The following is a 26,139-nucleotide window of genomic DNA, read 5'->3' on the forward strand; positions in this document are numbered from 1 at the left end:
TGGGTGGCTTAATGGGGCCTTACATGTATTGTTTGAGGGCCTTGTTGAGCGTGAGGTAAAGCCCTGCGTATTGTATGGTTATTGGCGGAATGCGTGATCTTTTAGGGACCGCTCGCTCTGCCGGTGCGGTGGAAGTCGATGGTTGGGGTGGGGGACCCGCGGTAACGTTGGTGGTGACATCCATGTTGGTGGTAGTGTCATTTAGCACGTCGAATCTGTTCGCCGTTTGTACGTTGAACTTGGTCGGCGCGCCGGATTCGGTTGAATTTTTCCTCTTTAGAGTTTTCTTGGCACGCTGGAATGTTTCCTGGCCGTCGTCGTAGTCCATGTTCGCGTCACTGGAGAATCCGGCGTTGGCGTCGTCCGCGTGGGAAGCGTCGCTGTCAGATTTGTGTGCCGCATCAGTGTCTGTAATGTTGTGGCGCGCTAGCTCTTCCCCGTGCTTGGAGGCCATCTTGTCGTCCCTGCTCGCAGAAGTCGTTCTGTTGGTGCCGCGCGTGGGAGGAATCCCGCGCCGAGTCGGCGTGGTGAGCTGCACCGGCAGGGCGCGCCGTGTTGCGGCGACGCGCACGCGACGATGGCGTTCGGTCTCGCCCCGTCGAGTCGGCGGTTGGGCGTGGTTGGTGGAGGTTCACAGACTCAGACCGAGCCCTATCCGCGGAAACGGAACGTGCCCTGCTGAGCGAATCTGGCCTGGAGGCGCGAGGACGAACCCCGCCCAGGGGGATGTCCGCCTGTTCGGCCTGGGGAGGAGGCCCTGGTGCCTCAAATTGTCCTGTGCTGGCCATGTCCCTACCTCCTCTGGCTATTCCAGAGGAGTCTCGCCTAGTAATCCTATGTGCGCCCTAATGAAGGTACAACAAGTTACCTTCCGAAAGCAGGCGTACCGCGAGCTGCGGTATGCGCGCAAAGTGTAGCTGAGGTTGAAAACACAGCGCCGTGCAGTGACAACCACGCGGCACCGGAATCCGATCTCGAATGACGCTGGCTGGGTGCGCAGCCTCTCGGGATGGATGATATGTGGCGCAGCGGACGGCAAAGTGAGCACCTGTTGTCATCAGCCCTATGCCAACGGTAGCAGTCTCTAAACGGCTGCTTTCTCGGACACACAATATTTTATACCAATGTTATGCATTAATTTAGAACCTTCGCAATTTATTCATACATGTAGGTAAGCTGGTGAAAATCACAGAAAAAGTTTTAGGTTGCCTGCAGTAAAACTTTGCCTTCTAGAATTTTTAGAACTGAAGTGACAGTAGAACATGACTTCTGAACTACAACTTTAAGAGACTTTGTATTGGTTGTTATTAACATCAAGGTCCTAAAACTTGTTATAGCTGTATTATTTAAAAGATTTCATCACGTGCTGTAACCAATACATTTTAGCATCAATATAACTGATCCTTAATCTACTACAAATAAGAACATTTTTGTTCTAATTTAGTTTTCAGTAAATTACTCGAAAATTATTAGAGGTAGCTTAAACCTTAACTGCTCTAGTGGGGTCCCGGAGAACCCCAGACGATAGAATACAATACATAGTACGTGAACGGAACAACAGATGGAACCTGTGTTCTTGGTAATCTTCATCAGTGAAGTGCTGCCTTTTAACGCGGAGTGTTGAATGCGGTGTTTCCAGTATTATTGTGTGAGATACAGAAAAAGAGGTCTCAGAATACCCCACCAGAGTATTAACGTAAGTTGTTTTTGACTATCTCAATTAGTGTTTTACGCGACTGAAACCTTAGAGTACTTCGAAAACAGAACACTTTCCATGATAACGTTAATTGTTAAGGTTATGTGAGTATGAATGCAGTATTTTTCAGAATGGCATCATCGAAGTCATTACCAGATGACGAATTGGAAAGAATAGTGAATGATCCTGCCTTTTTTGCAATCTGATGAGGAAACCACAGCAGATGAGGATGAATTTATACTAAGTGATCATGATTCCACCTCTGAAGCTACAACAGAAAGTAGTAATGAAGAATCAGATGAAGAGGCGTGTATTAGACCTTCCGCTGACAAATATTTTTGTGGAAAAAAGCAGTGCTACGAGTGGTCAAAAGAAGCTCCTCCTACAACTCGTACCCGTGCTCACAATATAGTTAGTCAACTTCCAGGTGGTAAACGTGAAGCAAAAACGATTGATTCGACTGACATATTATCTGCTTGGGAACTGTTCATTAGTGAAGATTTATTGCAACTAATACTCACCAATACAAATGTCAAGTTACATGACATGTCAAACAAATACAGAGCTCCTACACCAGCGTTCATAAAGCCACTAGATATAATAGAACTGAAAGCATTTCTGGGTCTGCTTTATTTATCTGGAGTAATGAAATCCAGTCACGAAAATGTTGTTGGACGTTTTGCTCATGATGGAACTGGTCGTGATGTGTTTCGAGCCACTATGAGCGTTCAGGGATTTTTATTCATTTTGTCATGTTTGCGATTCGATTGTGCTGCTACAAGAGATGCTAGGAAGGCTGATGACAGACTTGCAGCTATTAGAGATGTGTGGGAACTCTTTATAGACAAATGTCAAAAGTATTATACTCCAGGAACGTACGTGACAATCGATGAAATGTTAGTACCCTTTCGTGGTAGGTGCAAATTTCGCATGTATATGCCCAGGAAGCCAGCCAAATACGGCCTCAAAGTCATGTGCCTTTGTGACTCATGAACATTCTATTTATGCAATGTATTTGTTTACACAGGGAAAGGGACAAATAAACGTACATCATCAATCCCAATACAGGATGTTTTGACATTAATAACACCAATTGAGGGAAGCAATAGACATGTGACAGTAGACAATTGGTTCATGTCACTTGAACTCTGTGATCAACAAGAAGCCAAAAAGTTGATTGTCTTAGGCACTGTAAAGCAAAATAAACCGCAGATCCCAGAAGAATTCAAACCAAACAGAAAGCGCCCAATAGAATCTGTATTATTTGGGCATAACGAAGGAAAGACAATTTGTTCTTATGTTCCTCGGAAAGGTCGAGCTGTTGTGTTGCTTTCATCTATGCATCACGATCAGAAAATTAGTACTCAACAGAAAAAACCTGAAATGATCATTGATTACAATGCCACAAAAGGAGGAGTGGACGCACTGGACCAAATGTGCGCCAACTATTAGTTATCACGGCGAACACGCAGATGGCCAATGTCTGTATTTTATGCCATTCTAAACATAGTAGGAGTCAATGCTGCTGTCTTGCTTCAGTGTACCAAACAACTTGATGAAACAAATGATTTAAAAAGAAGAGAATTGCTACAAAAGCTTGGAATGGATTTAGTAAAGCCCCATATACAACGTCGAGATGTCCGACCTCTTTCTCGTGAACTGAGAGATGTTGTTGTTAAACTTGGTGGTACTCCTCTTACCTCAACAACTTCAGAGTCAGAACCCATGAGGAAAGCAAGATGCTACATGTGCGCAAGAAATGTGGACAAGAAAACCAAAATAGTGTGTGAAAAATGCTCAAAACATGTTTGCCCCAACACACAGTATTTCAGTGTGCCAAAATTGTTTGTAATCATATCTCAAATATGTAAAAATGTTTATAATATTCAGTGATAAAAGTGCAATTCAAAATAAAAATTCCTTAACTTACAGTTTCGTTTTTCTTATTGGGGTACTCCGAGACCACATTAGAATATTAGTGCATGAGCATTTCACTAGAGTAGTTAAGGGTTAATGGGGTCACGTAGTTATTATTTTTATGTTGAATTGAAGCGTCATACAAATTTTCACATTTCTAAGTCTAATATTTAGCGCCTTCAATTTTTCTTAAAAACATTGTTTCTGACCAAAATATTGCTTTAATCACGTTGAGACTTGTACCAGTTAATTCTGACATACATCTGCACATTATGACCAATTTCTGGCTTCCTAGCTTTTTTATTTAGCGCCACTTACTTTTTTTCTTAAAACGATGTATTTAGGTAAAATATTGACCTGATCAATCTGATACTTGACAGTTTAAACATTATTACACTAAAGCTTAAGTTGACAAAGTTTGAAAAAGCAACTTTAACTTTTTATTTCATTCCTAATTATGGTGCAATACTTGTGTGTTACGCGCAGACGCGTATGGTGACGTGGCGCTACTAGCAGTGAACTGGGGTAAGTCCCGGCACACTCGCTCACTTCTGTATCTGTCACATGATGCAGCGCTTGTTTCGCCACAACCTGAATTACCAGCTACTGTCGATAATTTGCTGCTCGTCATCTAACTACTACATTACGTGTGATGTATGCAGTATCTCATTCAGTTGCGTAAGAAACGTCAAGTACGTCTGAACTGCAGCATCTCAAGTCGTGTTGCTGTCTCCATTCACTGAAACTACAATGACAGGGAGGTAGTAAAGCATGAGCCAGTCATGAAGAGCTTAAAAGTTGTAGGAAAAACAAGTTCTAATTCAGTTGGTAAATCCGTTTACGAGCTCCACATCGTTCCATACAAGAAACCGCATATCACGAAGGACGTTGTTATTATTGGGTATGATGCTTGTAGATGATTATTTTCCCTCCACCTTCCACGGCTGAAGAAAATGGACATATTACTTAAGTTGTTTTTGCTTGAAAATAGCTTTTTGTTAATTCTTAAATTCGGTCCAGTTGGTACTTTATTTTTTGTTTCCTACAGAGTACACTAGAGACTCATATGATGTAAAGGCGGGGATCTCGCGAGTTCTGTCCACGACTGTACCAGTCTTTTTAAATGTTCGCTCGGAAACTGGATAGCATTCGTGATTTTGTGTCAGAGAAGTCACAGTTCGTAGTGACTGACGGATAGTCATCGAGTAAAACAGAATTGATTTATGGCGTTCCCCAAAGAAGGCTTACAGGCCCTCTGCTGTTCGTTATCTATACAAACGATTTAGGAGACAATCTGAGCAGCCGTCTTAGGTTGTTTGCAGATGATGCTGTCGTTTATCGTCTTGTAAACTCATCCGAAGATCAAAACAAACTGCAAAATGATTTAGAAAAGATATCTGATATCTGAATGGTGCGAATATTGGTATTTAACCCTAAATAATGAAAAGTGTGAGGTCATCCACATGAGCGCTAAGAGGAACCCGTTAAACTGCGGTTACACAATAAACCAGTCTAATCTAAAGACCGCAAATTCAACTAAATACCTAGGAATTACAATTACGAACAATTTAAACTGGAAAGAACGCGTAGAAAATGTTGTGGGGCAAAGCGAACCAAAGGCTGAGTTTTATGGACAAAACACTTAAAAATGTGACAGATCTGCTAATGAGACTGCCTACACTACGTTTTGTATTATCGCGAAATAGGGGAGAGAGTGTCACGGTCATGATACAGTATCTGGGATGGACACCATTAACACAAAGGCGTTTCTCATCGCGGCAGAATCTTCTCACGAAATTTCAATCCACAACTTTCTCCTCCGAATGCGAAAACATTTTGTTGACGCCGATCTACATATGGAGGAACGATCATAATAATAAAATAATGGAAATCAGAGATCGCAGAGTAAGATATAGACGTTCGTTTTTCCTCGCGCTGTGCGGGAGTGGAGCAATAGAAAATTATTGTGAAGGTGGTTCGACAAACCCTCTGAAAGGCACTTAAATGTGCTCTGCAGAGTATCTATGTAGATGTATATGTAGAATGGATCTGCATTCACTGGCAGCAGCAATTCTTGTCGAATTGGGAACCGATTGTTATTGACAAGGCATGACGCTCGTCTCCGGTTGCTGACGGATGGTATGTTTTTACGAGCACCGTACTAAGATCCTGTTACATGACTATGAGTGGTACACTATTCCTAGTGGACATGTTGGACACTCCACGTTGATTCACCAACGAATCCGTCACCTTCATTCACGGTGTGGTCATGAGCACATCGAAACACGATATTAACCTGTCTGGTGTTCTGTCAAGTTTCCATGTCGATATCAGGATAATTATATTTAAACTTTCGGTACTTGAGAGGGCCCCCAAGAAAAGCGAGTGATAGTAGAACAATGAAATTTGTAAGCAAACGCGCAAGAGAACGAACGAATAAATCATCAAAAGAAACACATTTTAGTTGTAACAAGACAGAGTAACATTTGTTAATTGCGTAACATGTTTACGTTCCAAGTTACAATCAAAAATGGCTCAAATGGCTCTGAGCACTATGGGACTCAACTGCTGAGGTCATTAGTCCCCTAGAACTTAGAACTAGTTAAACCTAACTAACCTAAGGACATCACAAACATCCATGCCCGAGGCAGGATTCGAACCTGCGACCGTAGCGGTCTTGCGGTTCCAGACTGCAGCGCCTTTAACCGCACGGCCACTTCGGCCGGCTAAGTTACAATCGTTGCTAAGTTCAAATGGGTCTGAGCACTATGGGACTTAACATCTGAGGTCATCAGTCCCCTAGAACTTAGAACTACTTAAACTTAACTAACCTAAGGACATCACACACATCCATGCCCGTGGCAGGATTCGAACCTGCGACCGTAGCGGTCGCGCGGTTCGAGACTGACGTTGCTAAGTGTGTTGGTCATCTGCATCCACTACAGTCTGGAACCGCACGACATTGCTCTACTGCTGCCCGAAATAACGGTCGACAACGGAATGTTCAGACACAGCTGTTGAGACACAGCTACAGCTTTACGAGTAAAGCCGTGCCCACCTTGTCCAGGTCAATGCTGACTACATGTAACTGTATTCTACACTGATGCTTTCGTTTCAGTATTGCGTCACCGTATCAGTACAGGCGCCTAAAGACAAGTCATGACACTAACACTAATAACAACGCAAATGTGGCAGTGCACAGTATGAACATCATTCTCATAAAGTTGGCTACTCATACGGTAAATACTGGCTCAACAAGAGAAGGGTTGATGAAAACCACACTGTATTTTACTGCACTGATTTCATGCAACCTACTGGCGCGCACACATCACTTCACTGGCATTACTTACATCAGCGGTGGATGTTCACATGACCGACTGGTACCAGGTCTAAACAGTCTGCAGCGCTCCAAAGTGACCAGTGTGCTCTTTTAAGAAGGGTAACTAATATGCTGTTTACTGGTATCGAACAAGACTCTCAAAAAGGCAGAATATAGCGAATGATATAGGTGTACCAAGTATTGGGAAGAATTTATATTCAAGAATATTTTTATTGAATTAATTATTTTCTGCTTTTTAGCCCTGTATGTGTCAAATTTTTCAGTCGATTTCAAATATTTTGATAATATTACATTAGATACATGGAGTAAATTTCAGGATTATTGCCAGCCGGTGTGGCCGTGCGGTTTTAGGCGCTTCAGTCTGGAACCGCGTGACCACTACGGTCGCAGGTTCGAATCCTGCCTCGGGCATGGATGTGTGTGATATCCTTAGGTTAGTTAGGTTTAAGTAGTTCTAAGTTCTAGGGGACTGATGACCTCAGATGTTAAGTACCATAGTGCTCAGAGCCATTTTTTTCAGGATTATTTCTGGTTCTCTTCACCTGAGTCAACCAATACATTGCTCCCTCCTACGATTATCTCACGAAAAGACCTCGAAGGTAAAAAAAAAAAAAAATTAGAGAGAATCGAGCTCACATGGGGCTTAACCAGCAACTGTTCTTACCGCCAAACATTTGCAAATGGAACTGGAAAATGGGTAATAGGAGAGGTACACAAAGTAGCTTTCACCACACTCCAGGCACGAAAGTGGGTTAATATTGCATTGCCATTGAGTTCTGAACTATGTTGAAACTTTCAAGTCTCTAAATCTTCGACAAACGATAGTGGGAAACATAGTACTCTCCGCCGTACAACAGACGACAAAGCGAGTTAATATTGCATTGTCATCCAGTTCTGAGCTATGTTGAAAGTTTCAGGTGCCTAGCTCTTGGGGAAGTTAGTTTAACATCAAATGCAAAATTTGTAACGACCAAACAGACAAGAAAGTGCCCTAATAAACACATGTGAAAAAGTTGCACTCGTTTGTTGATAATGTTCTTGCTATTAAACAACTAACTAGAAAGAGAAAGGAGTTAGATCTAGCCGCTAACATGGGACTTACAGATTTAGAAAAGGCCTTAGATTAATTGGAATGGAAGTTACCACACACATGGTTGAAGAACGCGAATACCCTAAACAGATTATAAACCATGTATTATAAACCAAGTATGAAACAAACCATTCCACATTTGCAGAACCTTTAAAACACGATACCCTCATCCTACAAACATGGAACAAGAAATGAAAATAATGAGAATAAGCAACCATGACAAACATCTTATACAAACACAAGAAAACTTCCACATCCAGAAAGCCATAGCAGAAAACAAACATGTGATAAATGAACAAACACACATCAGCACAGGCTCCCTACTACACGTAATAAAGGAAATGATAAGATAAAACAAAAAAACTCTTCCCTCTTCACCTTCTGGACACACACACACACACACACACACACACCACAAAAAAAAGTAAAAAAATAAAAAAACACACACATAGCCCAAAAAAATGTATCACACCAAAATACACACACACACACACACACACACACACACACACACACACACACACACACACAGCACGAAACAATTGTATAAAATTATATCACACCTAAACACACACACACACACACACACACACACACACACACACAAATATCCACAAACGCACACACAAATGCATACACGAGCAGATCACAGATACTTCAATAATTACACTCGAAAGTTTGGCAATAACATTGGATCTTTGACAAAAACATTTGATAGTCGGCAACAGAAACCAAAACATTGTATTGAAACAAGCGTTCAGTTCATAGTGCTGTGGAATGTGGGGGAAAAACCGCAAATTGACATTCATAAGAAGAAGAACAACACAAAAACTGCAACAGGAGCGTAATATGTAAGAAATTGTCCACGCAACCTGTAAGTACAGTTCAAAACATTACTACTTAATAGGAAATACCAACCACCAGAACTGTTTATAACCTATAGGTACAATGACAAAAATGTAAATTAAATAGCAAACATATGTACATATTCCAGGCTACTGATGATGCCTTGTATAAAATAAAGGCGAAACGCGTATGGCACTAAAGTTGTGTTTTATTCAGTTGCTGTCAGATGGTCCATAAGTAAAAATTATCAATATACCGTAAGATTAAAAACATATTATAACGTTATACAGTTATAACAACACAGTAACTGTCCTCGCAGTATCAAGTGGTGAATCAAGTTTTTAATGTTAATGATAAAAATGACAGATCGTAATTAATGGAACACTTAAATAGGGCAGGGAGTAGCAGAATGTTCACAAAAAGCTTACGACGTTATGGCTGTGATTCGAAGTATTGGAAGACCTAGAAAGAGATGGGAATGATGGGGTGCCAAACGAGTTATGCGGCTTGGAATTCAGTGAAAGAGAAAGAGAATAGAAATACGGGTATTAAGCTCTTTGAACATCGGTCGGCGCTGCACCGCTGGAGGGGCTAGCAGTGTTCTGAGCCGGGCCGCGCGCTCTTGTCTGTAAGTGGCTGATGGCATCATCCCCACTCGAGCGTCCGCCCGTCTGATGGGCCCTCCAGACGTCTTGAGAGGCAGCCGAGGAGGGCTCCCGCGACCCTTCGCTCATCGATCTCGCACCAGCGCCGGCGCTCCTTTCACACTTTTCTCGGTTCCTAGTTCGTATACCGGGGCGATTTGCTGTGGAACCACCATAGCCGGAGCACCTGTACTGTAGTCTTGTGAAAGATAAAATAAATGATTCAGACAGTTAACGGAGACAATAATTTAACTTGAGCGATTCTGGAGTTCGAAAGAGAAGGAAGTTTTGTATCCCGCCTGGAAGGTGGCACGTGGGCCTGCTCCTGTAAACTGAATGGGTAGGCTGAATGTAAGAAATGGTTCTGAACACTATGGGACTTAACATCTGTGGTCATCAGTCCCCTAGAATTTAGAACTACTTAAACCTAACTAACCTAAGGACATCACACACATCCACGCCCGAGGCAGGATTCGAACCTGCGACCGTAGCAGTCGCGCGGTTCCGGACTGACAAGGGGAGGCCGCCAATTGTGAAATTCAGTTTCGATTCATACTGCGCATAATAAAAGCTCATGGCCAGAGGCGTAATGTGGCAAAGCACCAAGATGCACTTCTCAGCCGTTGTCGAGAAAATCGACAGTTAAAAGAAACCGTTGCCGTGAAATACTCTCTACGATTAGTGATGTTCTACAGCGTCGTGGCGCAGCGGTAAGCGCTGGAGTTCGTAATCCGAAGGTCGCCAGATCGAATCTCGCGCCAAGCAATTTTTTTAATTTTATATATATATAAACTATTAATGAATTGCTTATGCATGTTGGTGAAAGCGGATCGCTCTCCAATTGTACCGCCTCCATATTTCCTATTTCCGTTTGTTTAACAGGGTGTACCAAAGCTGTCCCGTCCGCACTGATTTTCGACGATGTTATAAGTTGCGCTAGGGACCGCATCTACCTTCTTTCGAAGTTAGCAGGCAACTACGCTGTTATGCGGCGGCTCGTTTCGGCCCATTCAACATCTGTCCTTCAAGTGTAACGAGCGAGTAACGGAGTTTATATTTCATACCTGCCACAGCAAGTTTTTGTTCGTGGAGTCTCTACTCTAATTTGACTTACTCTATACGTATTCGTTTCGGAATATAGTTTCTACGTCTTCCGTTAACTATACGTGGTTAACCTTATGAAGACAATTAATAACATTTGTGAAATACAACTTTGTTTGCGGAAAACATAATGATGTTCGAAGTTGCCAGTTTTTCCACGACAAACGACTTTCAACAACTTATTATATGCATAATTGTTGCAACTGATTGCCGGGAATTTTATATATATATATATATATATATATATATATATATATATATTACAAAAAACAAATACTAATAAAAACGAACCCGAGCGCTTACCGATGCACCACGACGCTGTAGAAAATTACTAATCGTAGAGAGTATTTCACCGCAACGGTTTCTTTTAACTGTCGATTTTCTCGACAACGGCTGAGAAGTGCATCTTGGTGCTTTGTCACAATACACCTCTGGCCATGAGCTTTTATTATGCTCAGTATGAATCGAATCTGAATTTCACAATTGGCGGCCTCCCCTTGTGAGCGCCTGAACCGCTAGACCACCGCGGCCGGCGCCGAATGTAAGAAGTGAGCAGGAGCGGGTGAAGTAAGATTCTCGGTACAGCTTTTTACGTGAAAGTACATTTAATTGTTAGTCAATGACATACGTAACTTTACAGTGAAGAGGCAGTAGGTGCGACTGGATAGGCATCAACGTTAATAGCCACTAGTAGTAGGACAAACTATCATTGAGGTAATAAAGTCAGTAATGGCACCCTGAAGTAGAAACAAGGAATCAAATGGGCTGAATCTGCAGCGTAGCTTATAGAGCTCCATAGCGCCAGCTGTGTCGTCGGTGTCTGTCGTAGTGCCAACTTAAGAACTTGCACCTACGCCGTGGCATCGTAGGAAGAAGAGTAGGAGAAGACAGACTGGAGGAAATGAATTAGAGGGGAGGCAACCTGGTAGAATTCTGCACAGGGCGCAATTTAACGATTGCTAACACATGGTGTAAGAATGATCATATAATGTTGTATACGTGTAACCCATCTGGATGATTTAGATTACCTAATCGTAAGACAGATATTTTGGAACCAGATTTTAAACAGTAAATCATTTCCTGCAGCAGATATGGATTCTACCCTAAGTTATTGGTTATGAACTCCAGATGAAATCTGAGGAAATGGCAAAAAGGTAGAATTTTTGGGACATGGGAATGGATAAACTGAAAGAATAGGGGTTGCTGAGAGTTTCAAAGGAAGCATTAGGCAACGACAAGTCAAGCAGGACAAAGAAATACAACAGAAAACAACAGAGAGCTTTAAGAGATGAAATTCTGAAGGTAGATAACTGAGCACTATGGGACTTAACATCTGAGGTCATCAGTCCCCTAGAACTTAGAACTACTTAAACCTAACTAACCTAAGGACATCACACACATCCATGCCCGAGGCAGGATTCGAACCTGCGACCGTAGCGGTCGAGAGGTTCCAAACTGAAGCGCCTAGAACCGCTCGGCGACAACGGCCGGCGACAGAAAGTGGAAAGTGGCTAAAGCAGAAATAGCTAGAGGGCAAAACCAAAGCTGGAGAAGCACACATGCATATCGGAAAGACAATGTAGATACCGCCTAAAGGAAAATGTACGAACCCTTTAGAAAAAAGAGGGCCAGCTGAATGAAGATCAAAAGCTCAGATGTCAAGCCAGTACTAAGCAATGAAGTGAAGGCTGAAAGATGACAGGTATATGTACCAAGCTTATGTAAAGGGAACGAGCTTGAAGACAATATCATGGAAACAGAAGAGCATGTATGCGAAGAGTTGGGAGATATGATATTGCGAGGAGAATTTTACAGATTAGTTAAAGAGCTTGGTCGAAACAAGGGCTGTGGAGTAGACGACATTCCCTGAGAATCATTGTGATCTTTCGGCAAACGTACCAGGACAAAACTATTCCACATGGTGTGTAAGTATACGAGGCAAGTGATATATCCTCAGGCTTCAAAAAGAGTGTAAAGAAGTCATGGCTGCTTAATATTTGCTACAATTTTTTACAGCAAAAGACTGGTAGAAACCTTGCTCGAGGAAGCTCTTGCCCGAGGAAGATAAGTTTAGGTTACAGAGAAATGCAGGAACGAGCAAGACGATACTTACCTTACAGCTTATGTTAGAAGGTAGGTTAAAATGCACAAACGTACGTTAATAGAATTTGTAGACTTAGAGAAAGCTGTTGAAGATGTTGGCTGGAATACACTCCTTGAAACGCTGTGGGCAGCGGGGGTAAAACACTGGAGTGAAAGGTTATGTATAGCTTGTACAGAAATCAGACTGCAGGAATTAGTGTTTAACGAGAAGAAAGGGAGATATTCCAGAATGAGATTTTCACTCTGTAGCAGAGTGTGTGCTGATATGAAAGGGAGATATTACATGGCGGCCAGAACGTTTCTTTACATGTGCAATCGTTTCATTGTAACTTTTATCACAGTTACAGTTAATTGTCCAAAATGTCTATACATACACGACCATTGTCTCTGCACAGCTTGATACGCCACCATGTCCTCCTACTTATCTGTTTCAACAGTTGCAGTCTCCATTTGCGTGAGGAGTTGTATTGCGCTCCTTTTAATTCCTATTTGTGTAACGCGCTTTCTGGTCGACTGGCAGGAGGAACGCATCACTGACACACTAGCATCAGTAGATGGTTCCCTTTGAACTGATGGACGACCAGAGTGGGGGCCTCCAAAACATCTCCCAGGTGAAAAGCTTTCTTCATTCACAATATCAAAGCCGATTAGTAGGTGGCTCCTTACCGAACTGGTCACGAAACCTATCCATCACCTGCTTCATAATTCCGTTGTTCTTCTGTACATGGTGTAACCTCCCCACAAAAATAAAAAAAATAATATGAATAAGATTCTAATTTAGTGTAACCTCCCCACAAAATTCTTTCTCATTTGTAACCTCCCTACAGAAATTCATTCACATTTAACCTCCACACAAAATTCTTTCTGATTTAATCGAAGCTCAAAATTCATTCACATTTAGCGTAACCTCACAACAGAAAAATTCCTAAACCTCTCAACAGTAAAAATTATAATTATGTCGTTCACATTCAGTATAACATCCCGATAAAAAAATAAATTCAGTAACCTGGTAATAAAACAATGTAACTAACCTCTCAATTAAATTGTCGCTCACTTATGACTTTTCAATAATTCACTGTGAATTTAACCTGGTAAATTTTGGACGACAGCAGTGCTGCGTCATGGCCCTGAAAGATCATTCTGAATAAAAAAAGGAAAAATTCTTACCTCAGTGAAGTCCCCAGATATATCTGCTCTTACAATAAATTTTTCCGGCACAGCTCTGTGCAATGCTGGCCGATATATCTCTCATTTATGAAAGGAAGCAACTGATTTTTCTGTTGCAATAATTGGGATGATCATGGATGGGAGAAATTAGTAAATCCTTTAAATTGAAATGAATGGTCGTTAAAAGTTACTTTTTATAAGGAAAATTATTATTACGAGAGTTTTAAAACATTTACATGCGACTTGAGATAACATTACTACATATGCGCGAGGCTGCTTTTTTACCTTATACAATAATACTCAGGCTCCGACATCGCTGCACTGCGACCGGGCCAGCCAACACGATACACCATACCAGACCAGAGCAGACTCCAGACTAGCAACAACATACTGCTACAGCTACACAGTTCCTACTGCAGTCAACACTGCTCTCTGGTCAGAGACCTTGCATATCGCAGGCAGCACATGAGCAATACATCAAAATTACATCTGCTCGGACCTCTTACATAACCCTCCACTGGGGGGGCAAAAATTTGGCAGCGATGGTGAGTCAATTGGACTTTCCATGAGCAACAAATTTTTCTAAAATCTACTTTATTAACTAAGTTTACAGTCACAGAGTATATACATATATATATAAGTGCAGAACATGAAATGACATAGAGTGCACATGCACTGAGTACAGAACATATCAAGCAATGACAAAATGTATATGCAATGAGTACAAAACACATTAACAAAAGACATAAAGTGCACACGCACTGTATATATTTTTTTTACCATTTTACAAGAACTAGGATATGCAATGAGTACAAAACATATTAATAAATGACATAAAGTGCACACGCATTGTATATGTCTCTACCATTTTGCAAGAATTAGGAAAGGAAAGGGAAGGATTGAATCATGGTTGTAGCACAGTAGGTTGCACGTAGCTGCACTGAAAGTCCATATCTTTCTACAGAAGCACAACACCAAGTGAGACAATCTGAAGTTCTCTTCCCTGAAGTATTAATCAGTGTAGCCAAGACACTGAAATGTCGTATTAATATTCAATATTATCATTTTGGTAGTACATTAGGTACACCAAACAGTGGGACCATAATAACATCTCCATCGTTCAAGGTGGTGGGCAGCATGATATGTCAACACCACACTCTTTCACCAACGTAGAATTAGTGCAAAAACCAAATATGGTGCTCCATGATCATAAGGATAGACAGGACAAACGGATATTGCAGTAATGTCTGGTAATTAGGTCAGAAGGTGAAGGACATTAAGTCTTATGCTAGTCATCATAGAGAATTACACTAGTCTATCAACCGATTTGAGTAATTGTTGGCACTCATTGCCTAGTTACTAAACATTTCTGTGCTATGTATGGAGTATTACAGAACATTATTCATAAGTCATCTGATTACACTAAATACTGGCACTCATTGGCCAGTTACAAACCATTTTTATGCATTATTCAGAAGTGATCATTCAAAGCAAGAGTTATTTAATGGCATACCATTTACATAATTCATCTAATTATAGTAATCATTGGCACTCATTGGCCAGTTACAAACCATTTTTATGCGTTGTTCAGAAGTCATCATTCAAAACAGGAGTTAATTAATGGCATAGCATTAACATAATTTATCTAGTTATATTAATCATTGGCACTCATTGGCCAGTTACAAACCATTTTTATGCATTGTTCAGAAGTCATCATTCAAAACAAGAGTTAATGAGTGTAGCATCAAGCTACTGGTATTCATATATGATATCATGTAAGTGACACAAGAAAAATTTAAAATATAAGAAACAGTGGCATTCATTGGCCAGTTACAAAGTATTCATATAGTTTTATAAAACATTATTCAGTATTATTCAGAAGTCATCATTCAAAATGAGAATTAATTATTGGCATAGCATTTATAAAGTATAAGAAAAATATTATTTACAGAAATTATTGGCATAGCATTTATGCATTATTACAAAACATCATTCAGTATTACTCAGAACTCATCATTCAAGTGACATAGGACATATTTAAAATGTAACACACTGCAACTATTACTCAAGGTCTATGGTTAGAAAACATCATTCAGTATTACTCAGAACTCATCATTCAAGTGACATAAGACATATTTAAAATGTAACACACTGTAACTATTACTCAAGGTCTGTGTTCCAATAATGCATAGATATAATGGATTCAATACATCTGACAAATCTGCATTATATTTAGTACTATAAATATCTCTTAAACTAGTAGCATTATTTGGGACTGGTAATACATTTTTTTGTGCCAGCAATGCATTGCGTTGGGATCGATAATTAATTGCCGGGGCATGAAAATATTTGCTTTTGACCTATTGCTGCAAATAAGGATTAGTAATGCCATTCGTCATGAGTCAGCTGTAGCAAGGTTATGAAACAAGTAGAGTATATGTGATCACATTCATGAATGACACACACAAATGGGTAACAAAAATGCAAGTACTAGAACAGGTTTAATAACTAACTGCTTATAGCACATTACTTTCATGAATAGCTTCTCCTAGAAAAAATACAAAATGGATTATTGAGCTGAAAGAAGAACCGCATATTATGCTGAAAAGTAGTGAACTTCGAATTAACAGGTAATGAAACGTGTACTCAATATGTATGTACTCTAGCTGTCCTTTCCAAAACATTCAGTCATTATACCATGTGATATAAGACATACTGTCAAAACAAACTGCAACAAATACTTAAATAACTACATAGCATTTCTTAACTAACAGTAAATATATAAACTTCGTAATTATTCTCATCTGCAAAGAAAAATTTAAAAGTGGTGCGTTAAGTGGCCATATAAAATTCATCACTATCATCACCTGCAAAGAAAAACTTAATTGTTCATATTACCATATTCTTCATATAACTGTTCATCATCATTTATTATCATCTGCAAAAAATAGACACTTCATTATTCATTATTCATATTTCCATTTACTTCATACAACTATTCATAGTATAGAGTTTCTTATTTCTAGCATATTTCATCACAAAAACTAAGACGTATAGTTCTGTCTGACAGCCAGCATCAATCGCCTCGTATTCTGAAAGAAAAAATTAGTTAAGACTGCTATCATACGATGTGTATAGTATATTCTTGTTAATGCTTGTTAATTCTGATCCATTTACTCTTCATGACGAGGTATTGCATTTTATTTCGTTCATTCCGAAGGTGAAATTTCCACTTCATAGTAATCCACTGTGGTTTGTTTAATTTATTTCTTTTACACGTTATTGCTTTCTGAAAATGATGAATAAGGATTAATATCTTGCATTTAAATCGTATACCCATTAAATAAAAACTTGTTTCTAGTGATATAATTAAGCATACAGCATAACATGACAGAAAACGTATTATGTCAAAAACATAGACAGTGTTCAGGTGCAAAAATGTACACACAGTCTCATAATGTAGTAGCAAAAAAAAAAAAAAAATATGTAAAATAGTCACGATGTTGAGATATCATAAGGCAAAATGTCAAAGTCAAATGGTGTTTGTTATATCTTAAAGATTTCGTAGTGCATACAAACAAAACAGGAAAACAATCATACATACACGAAAAATGGAAAATGTGCATGGTCTGATATATAATGACAAGAAATGACTTTGTGTTCAGCTTGTATGTTGTGTAGTTGATAGAGGCGAGAGTTGAAGACTTTAATGGAGAAAGAATTTGATAAAATTAATATGTCACTAGATAGAATTGCATAATTGGTCATAAAATATGTAAGTTTATCTGGAAAAATGTGCACAGTCTGATGTGTAACGACAAGAAAAGCGACCTGCTAACCTTACCTTGCCGGGCACTTGCCAAGAAAAAAATATGATAATCATCAGTAAGTAGTCACATAAATATTATTGCATCCTTGGTCATATAAAAATCAGAAAATGGCATTACAGTGTGATAAATCATAAAGTATGTTCATTCAATAAAGGGTTTAATATTGGAGACATGATGATTGCCTTTACTTTTTCTGGTTCTCAGAGTTTCGACGTGTACTACATTGGGGAGAGGAATGCTGCGAATTCTGTATGGACCTGCATATAGAAGCTCAAATTTACTGCATTTACTCTTTCCTCTGTTGGATAAATAATGTGTGCGTACTAATATCTTCTGTCCAATGTGAAAGTCACGGCGTGTACAAACCTGTTTTTGCTGTCTTCTCCGGCGCTCTGCGGCACGTTTGATGTTGTTCAGCGCAATGTCAATTATTTCATGGTGTCGTAGTCGACGAGATGTAGGAAAGGATACTAATTCTTTAATTTTGTTAGGTGGTTCAACATTTTTCAGTATAACAGTCGGAGATAGCATAGTAGGTTCATTTGGTATCGAGTTAATTACATCCTGGAATGACAGTATGTGTGTGTTCCAATCAATATGTTTTTTATAGCAGTATATTCTACATAGTTTACCAATTTCTTTCATTAGTCGTTCACAAGGGTTCGAAGAAGCGTGATACTTGTATATATAAATCGGAGAAATGTTTCTTGTTCGTAACATACGTGTCCATATAGTAGATCGAAACTGTGATCTATTGTAGAAAATTACTTTCAATACATGCCCTACATGGAATAAAAAATGTTTTATAAATGCATTCGAAACAGATTTAGCAGTAGCTTTGCGTAACGGAGTGAAGGTAACAAATTTCGAAGTGAGTTCAACAGCGACAAAGATGTAACAAAAACCTCTATTAGTTCTAGGAATCGGACCAAAAATGCCTACAGCGGCCACGTGTCTCAATTTAAGAGGTACAATGGGATGTAACGGAGGAATACGTGAAGTCGTGTCTGACTTAGCTTTCTGGCAGATTTTACATGACGCTAAAACTCGTCGAATACGTTTCTCCATGATGGCAAAATAACAGTTCTGTATCAGTATAAGAAAACATTTTCTGGCTCCATAATGTGCGTAACTTAAATGAGTATACCAAATTAATTTGTTAAAAAGCTCGCCAGGAATACATAGTAACCAATTGTTGCTGTCAAGGTGAGAGCGGCGAAACAAAATATTGTTGCATACAGTGTAATGGTTTCTAATGGTAACATTATTCCTATCTTGCCAAAGGTGTTTAATTTCTTTCCATACGTTGTCTTTACTCTGCTCTTGTGCTATGTCTCGTAATGATGCCGAAATAAAATTTTCGAATGCAACTTGTTGAATATACATGACGCTAGAATTTGCTTGGCAGAAGTTGGTTGCGATGTCTTGCTGATTGTTGCTGAGAGAACGGGATAGTGCATCTGCTACAATATTTTGCGTACCGGGAATGTGAACAATTGTAAAACTAAATTCCTGTAAATAAAGTTTCCATCTGCTTAACCTGTCATGTGTAAATTTTGCTGAAAGTAAAAACTGTATCGCTCTATGATCTGTGTAAACGGTCGTATGTCTTCCATAAAGAAAATGCCTAAATCTCGTAAATGCCCATACAACACATAATGTTTCAAGTTCTGTAACAGAATAATTGCGTTCAGCAGGTGACAGAATGCGACTTGCAAAGGCGATATTTTTAATTACTGTATTACCGTCTTTTACAATTTCCTGAAAAATGTGTACGCCTAAAGCTGTGTTAGAACTCTCGGTGGCAATGGAAAAATTTCTAGTAAGATCTGGATGTGATAAAAGTGGTGCATTCAACAAAGCTTGTTTCAGATTGACAAATTCAGACTGCGCTTGGCTATCCCAGGACCAAATAGTGTTTTTACCTGTCAATTGACATAATCTAGGGGTGTCTAAAACAGAGTAATGAATAAATTTACGCAAAAAGTTCATTAATCCCAGAAAGCTGTGTAATTGTTTCTTCGTCGTAGGAACAGTAATGTCACGTAAAGCTTGAAATTTTTCCGGGTCAGGCGCAATGCCTTCTGCTGAAATTACATGTCCAAGTTTTGCCAAAGTGCGATTTGCTAAGATTAACTGTGAGTCCTTGTGCACGAAAAGTTTGCAACAGTTTTTCAAGAATCAAATTGTGTTCAGACCAGTTAGCTTCTGCAATAAGAATGTCGTCGACATACGTTGTGATACTGTCTTTAATGCAAAAGTGTGTATCGGATGTCGTCAAAACTAATAACATTCTCGTGAAGAAGATTCTCTGTGTCAAAAGTATTGCTTACGTTGCTGGAAGATGCAACCTGTACTGTATCTAGTCAAATTCTTTCTGACGTGCTGTTATTTTCGGGAGGATGCTGTGACATTTCAACTATTTGTACTGTTCTGTTATTTCGTCCTGACGTATTACGTTCTGGATGATATCTACTGTCTGGTTCATTCATGATAATTTGTTGTTGCGGATGATTCTGCTGCTGGTAAGACCGACTGTTATTAAACGTACGCTGAAAATTGTGCTCATTACTTTTACGTCTGTCATGATAGTCATTACTATACGGTGCATTGCGATATGAGTTGAAATGGTGTGTTTTCTGTACATAGTTATTTCTTTGTTGTTGTGCGTTACTATTTGGCGGAGCGGACGCTATACGTGTAGGCGGCGAAACATTAAAGCTTGGTTGACCTTGCACATTACATTGTTGGTTAGGTATGCTAACCGGCTGGTTTTGTTGCTGTTGTAGAGAAAAGCCTCTATTGTTACCAAAATGTGGTTGCTGATAATTTTGACGATTGCTCAAAATGTTGTACATACTGATGATTACAATTTTGTCTGTTATTAAAATTACGCCGGTAGTCGTCATTTCGGGAGTGTCTAAAGAAAACTGTCACTTTCGGTAAAACTTGTCGTATCAGGTTTTGTTTACTCATCCTTAATCCTAGACAGATCGATAGTTGAAGAGCTGTTTTGATAGATATAAAGGATAGTAGAAGAGAAGGCAGCAGTGCAGAAAACTAAAGATGAAATAGCACTACTACGGCTCGGGGCCCTGTGCACGCTACGGCACATATTCATCGAAGTGTAATGAATCCCCTGGGGTCAATTACGCGCTGCAAATAAATTTTGGTTTCTGTGTTACAGGCAATACCGGTGAAAATTCAAAAACAAATTGTTGTATCCAGGCCAATTCTAGTTTCTGCATTACAGGCCAACCTGATAAAAATACAAAAGCAAATTGTTGTATCCAGTCCAAACGATGTATTTGTGTTCTGTCATTTATAAATACCTTAGATTTTTTACGGATAAAAATATCTTATAATCAACGTTATCGTCTCTGAATGTGTGAACAGGTTCAGGATTGAATGAGAATCTATTTGTCTGTGTCTGTTCGGGTTCTAAGTCACGTAATCTCTGTAAATTACCTAAGTTACACTGGCTGTGTGAGTGTGACAAATGTTCGGAAAGTGGCGTATGCTGTGATGTGTTAAAGGCTGAAACATTTTTCATTTCTGTCACTTTAAAACGTTCGTCTATTTGGCTGATCTGTTGTTCAAATTTCTTATCGACTTTCACATCCGTAGTGCGTGGAAGTTCTGCTGACATTAATTTAAACTCGTCGCGTAACTGTGTTGTGATTTCAGAACATTGTTTAGCGACTGCACTTATTTCATCTCTAAGTAATTTCGTGGTGTCTGCATGCGTACTACATATTTCTTGTACAACAGATCTAATTTCATCACTACTGTTCCTAGCACAAGCCTTAATTTCTTCACGTAATTGTTCTTTAGTATCATGTCGTTGCACGGCAACGGGTGTAATCTGTTCACTAAGTTGTTTGTTCTGTTCATTAAGGTTGTCGTGTTTTTCATTCGACTGTTTGAAACTTTCATTAAATTGTTTGATCGACCTGTCATATTTTTCATTGAGTTGTTTGTACGATTCATTAAGTTTGTCCTGTTTTTCATTAAGTTGTTTGTATGATTCATTAATTTGCAGCAATAATGCCATAACTTGATCCATGCCAACATTACCTACTCTATTCTCAGTGCTGTGTGATGATGTATCTGCATCTGTCACGTTTTCTGTAACCATTTGGTCATTCTGTAATTCTTGAAAAGGTTTGCCAATTGAATGTGCACTGTTGGTCACTACACCGGAATCAAATAAACTTGACGTGTTTTGTGAATATTGTACACCTTCGTTAGAAACAATTATCTGTTCACTACGTAAATTTTGCAAATTAGGCGTGTCAAACTGGACAGCGTTCATTGTAACGGAACATGCCGCGTCATCAATTGTTACATTTACTCTGGACATAATTGCATTTGTTTGCTCATCATTAGGATCAAAATCAATATTAGTGATCGGTACGCACTAATTGTCTGTAAATGGAGGATTATCATTATTACACTGAGTGTCGCAAGTATTATCGGTCAAATTATTCGAGTCGACTATTTCACTCATTGCACATCGCGATGTACTGTTAACAGTTTTTCGCTGCATTTTTCACAAATCAAAATAAAGCACAAAATGAAACAAAGACGAAGCAAAAATGGAACAAACACAATTACAACAAAGAGCAATAAATTGCCGATGATCTGTGAAGGAAAGAGTGACAAATTAGTAAATGCGTTGCACCAGATGCAAACTACATTTAAGTAAATAAGAACAGATATATGACTACTTCTCAGAGATTCACAAAGAAATACGATCCTGGCCGGTTGTCGCCAAGTGTAACCTCCCCACAAAAATAAATAATATGAATAAGATTCTAATTTAGTGTAACCTCCCCCCAAAATTCTTTCTCATTTGTAACCTCCCTACAGAAATTCATTCACATTTAACCTCCACACAAAATTCTTTCTGATTTAATCGAAGCTCAAAATTCATTCACATTTAACGTAACCTCACAACAAAAAAATTCCTAAACCTCTCAACAGTAAAAATTATAATTATGTCGTTCACATTCAGTATAACATCCCGATAAAAAAATAAATTCAGTAACCTGGTAATAAAACAATGTAACTAACCTCTCAATTAAATTGTCGCTCACTTATGACTTTTCAATAATTCACTGTGAATTTAACCTGGTAAATATTGGACGACAGCAGTGCTGCGTCACGGCCCTGAAAGATCATTCTGAATAAAAAAAGGAAAAATTCTTACCTCAATGAAGTCCCCGGATATATCTGCTCTTCCAATAAATTTTTCCGGCACAGCTCTGTGCAATGCTGGCCGATATATCTCTCATTTATGAAAGGAAGCAACTGATTTTTCTGTTGCAATAATTGGGATGATCATGGATGGGAGAAATTAGTAAATCCTTTAAATTGAAATGAATGGTCGTTAAAAGTTACTTTTTATAAGGAAAATTATTATTACGAGAATTTTAAAACATTTACATGCGACTTGAGATAACATTACTACATATGCGCGAGGCTGCTTTTTTACCTTATACAATAATACTCAGGCTCCGACATCGCTGCACCGCGACCGGGCCAGCCAACACGATACACCATACCAGACCAGAGCAGACTCCAGACTAGCAACAACATACTGCTACAGCTACACAGTTCCTACTGCAGTCAACACTGCTCTCTGGTCAGAGACCTTGCATATCGCAGGCAGCGCATGAGAAATACATCGAAATTACATCTGCTTGGACCTCTTACAATGGGCCCACACTCTTTTTTATTAAGTTTATTCATGGTAAAATCGCTGTTATCTCACAATGTTCTTCGCCAAAGACGGACTATGAACTACTCAACACACAGACCTTATTCTCCTCCCTGGTCAGTCATGTGGCAATCATATGGTAGTTAAGCGGCGATCACTTTGCGAATCACGTCATCATGTCAATGACCACGATGCACATTTTTTAAAAGGAAAAACAGCGCATTTTAATAGGAAGAGATCGATCAGTCTGACATCGTGTATTCAAACCATAATGTTTATAACAGGTTTCGGACTTAGAAATAAATACATCACTCTGAAACACTTGAGGTAGCCATCGAAAGTTACTGCACATAACAGTGGTATCAGTTGTTTAGGAAACCAACAATAGTCAGTTGTATTCAAACATCCTCACCTCTCTGTAAGTTTCCCTCAATTGTCAAGAAGAACCTTATACACATTTTTAGATTTAAGGTCCTCAAAAGGAAGAAAAAACAAAGTACTCGATTTCAGTCAAAGACTTGTTGGAGGAATGGAGATTTGGTGTGGGGCGTGGCGTTATAAAAAGACCCCGTCATTTAAACCAGGGAATGGAGTACATCCGGTCCTTTTCTTGAAGGCATTTGAAAGGAGAGGGGTTTAACTTCTTCATGGAGTGACCATAAAAAGATAGAGTTCGCCATGGGCAAGTTGGAGGATGGTGCACAAGAGTGAGGAATCGTGCATATGAAGCATTTTATTGGCTGGAAAGAATTCTGCAGGTTATTTGAAGAGGAGTATTGTAATGCTGCGGACAAGGAGAAACTTGCCTTGGGACATTCAGATCCTAAACGCTACGGGAGAAAATGGGGAGGATGTAAACGCAATTTCAAGTGGCATTTAGAGAAAGTGAAATTCCTTGATAAACTGGTGGATAAAAAACAGATGTTTGTGTACTAACTAGTCACCTACCTATCTCCGCTCAATGCAAGTTATTCGCGAAGGGATATACGCAACTCAATGAACTCCTACATTATTTAGGACAGTTAGACACTCTCCTTGGGGCTGAAGAAGAAGGGTGGGCCAGGCGAAATCGGAATGGGTTTTGAGATAACTGGGGAAATTCAAAAATAAAGGCATTTAATAGTTTTGTGAAACTAAAAGAACCAAATTTAGTAATCGAGGAACGAGAAACCAGACTAATTATAACTATCAATTTCAGCATCCTTGTAGTCCGTCCAACAATCGGCAGCAAATCATGACGGCAATAATTGCACACGCGGAAAACGAAGAAAGTCTTACGGGAGGGGCATTTCCGCGCGACCAAGAACTATGAATCATAGGGCCAAGAGGTTAGGAATCCAGACCTTAGGCCGAAAACAACAATTAAGAGAGGAATTATTAGAAGAAGGAAAATTTTGCCTAGAGAATGAAAGCACGAAGACAATAACACTAGGAAAAGTGAAGGGATACACTATGAATGTGATTCTAGATTAGTTCAGTGGTACTAGTGTGGTAAGTAAGGAGTTTTTCGAGAAACTAGAGATTAAATGGAAGTATATGACGTCCATACATACTACAAAAATGGATGTGTGTGTGTGTGTGCTTGTGTGTTCCGTATTTCCTCCTAAGCCGCTTGATCGATTTCTAGGAAACAGAACACAGGTCATCTTACTGTTAGGTGACAATCGCTGTGGGGGTAAGTGACGCCTACCTCTCCAAGTGATGGGGGTGAAGTGAAAAAGAAGCGTGAATTCCCAGACTTTATTGATCCAGTATGAGAATGAGAGCACTTACCGAATTGGCAACAAACTTCACACATAATTTCAAACCTTTACGAAATGTTTTCTCGTCGACATTCGTTACAAAATGATGAAAGGAAAAATTTTTATCGCTTACTATTTTTCCGCTGTTCATGCAGTAGAAGTACCACATGTAATATGGCGATAATTCATTACTTCTTTACTACTGACTGTGTTTGTGAATCATTAAAATGAGTATGAACATACACCACTGAATGTAAGTGCAAACTGATATCATTACACGACACATAATGCAGGAGATATGACGGCGTAAAAAGTGAGATCCGTGAAAAACTGCCGTATCTGCGTGGCGTTTAAATTTATTACTGCGTTACTACTAACCCAGTTCGCAACACTTTTTGCACATAGTATTGCTATTTTGGGAGCAAAATAACTGATGATGGTCGAAGTAGAGAGGATATAAAATGTTGACTGGCAATGGCAAGGAAAGCGTTTCTGAAGAGGAGAAATTTGTTTACATCGAGTATAGATTTAAGTGTCAGGAAGTCGTTTCTGAAAGTATTTATATGGAGTGTAGCCATGTATGGAAGTGAAACATGGACGATAAATAGTTTGGACAACAAGAGAATAGAAGCTTTCGAAATGTGGTTCTACAGAAGAATGCTGAAGATTAGATGGGTAGATCACATAACTAATGAGGAGGTACTGAATAGAATTGGCGAGAAGAGGAGTTTGTGGAGCAACTTGACAAGAAGAAGGGACCGTTTGGTAGGACATGTTTTGAGGCATCAAGGGATCACAAATTTAGCATTGGAGGGCAGGGTGGAGGGTAAAAATCGTAGAGGGAGACCAAGAGATGAATACACTAAGCAGATTCAGAAGGATGTAGGTTGCAGTTAAGTACTGGGAGATGAAGAAGCTTGCACAGGATAGAGTGGCATGGT

The 26,139-nt window shown here is 39.4% G+C and overlaps 1 protein-coding gene across 1 annotated transcript in view; it reads left to right on the forward strand.

Annotated features, from left to right (window-relative positions):
* The first annotated feature begins 848 nt into the window (after positions 1 to 848).
* The window catches only part of LOC126166389 (putative carbonic anhydrase 3), a 594,590-nt gene continuing 569,299 nt past the window's right edge, over positions 849 to 26,139 (forward strand). Inside the window, exon 1 of the mRNA XM_049920402.1 lies at positions 849 to 911. Within this exon, the coding sequence (XP_049776359.1) occupies positions 849 to 911 (63 nt within the window). The remainder of the gene's footprint in view (positions 912 to 26,139) is intronic.

Source organism: Schistocerca cancellata, chromosome 1 (assembly GCF_023864275.1).
Source record: "Schistocerca cancellata isolate TAMUIC-IGC-003103 chromosome 1, iqSchCanc2.1, whole genome shotgun sequence".
NCBI lineage: Eukaryota > Metazoa > Arthropoda > Insecta > Orthoptera > Acrididae > Schistocerca > Schistocerca cancellata.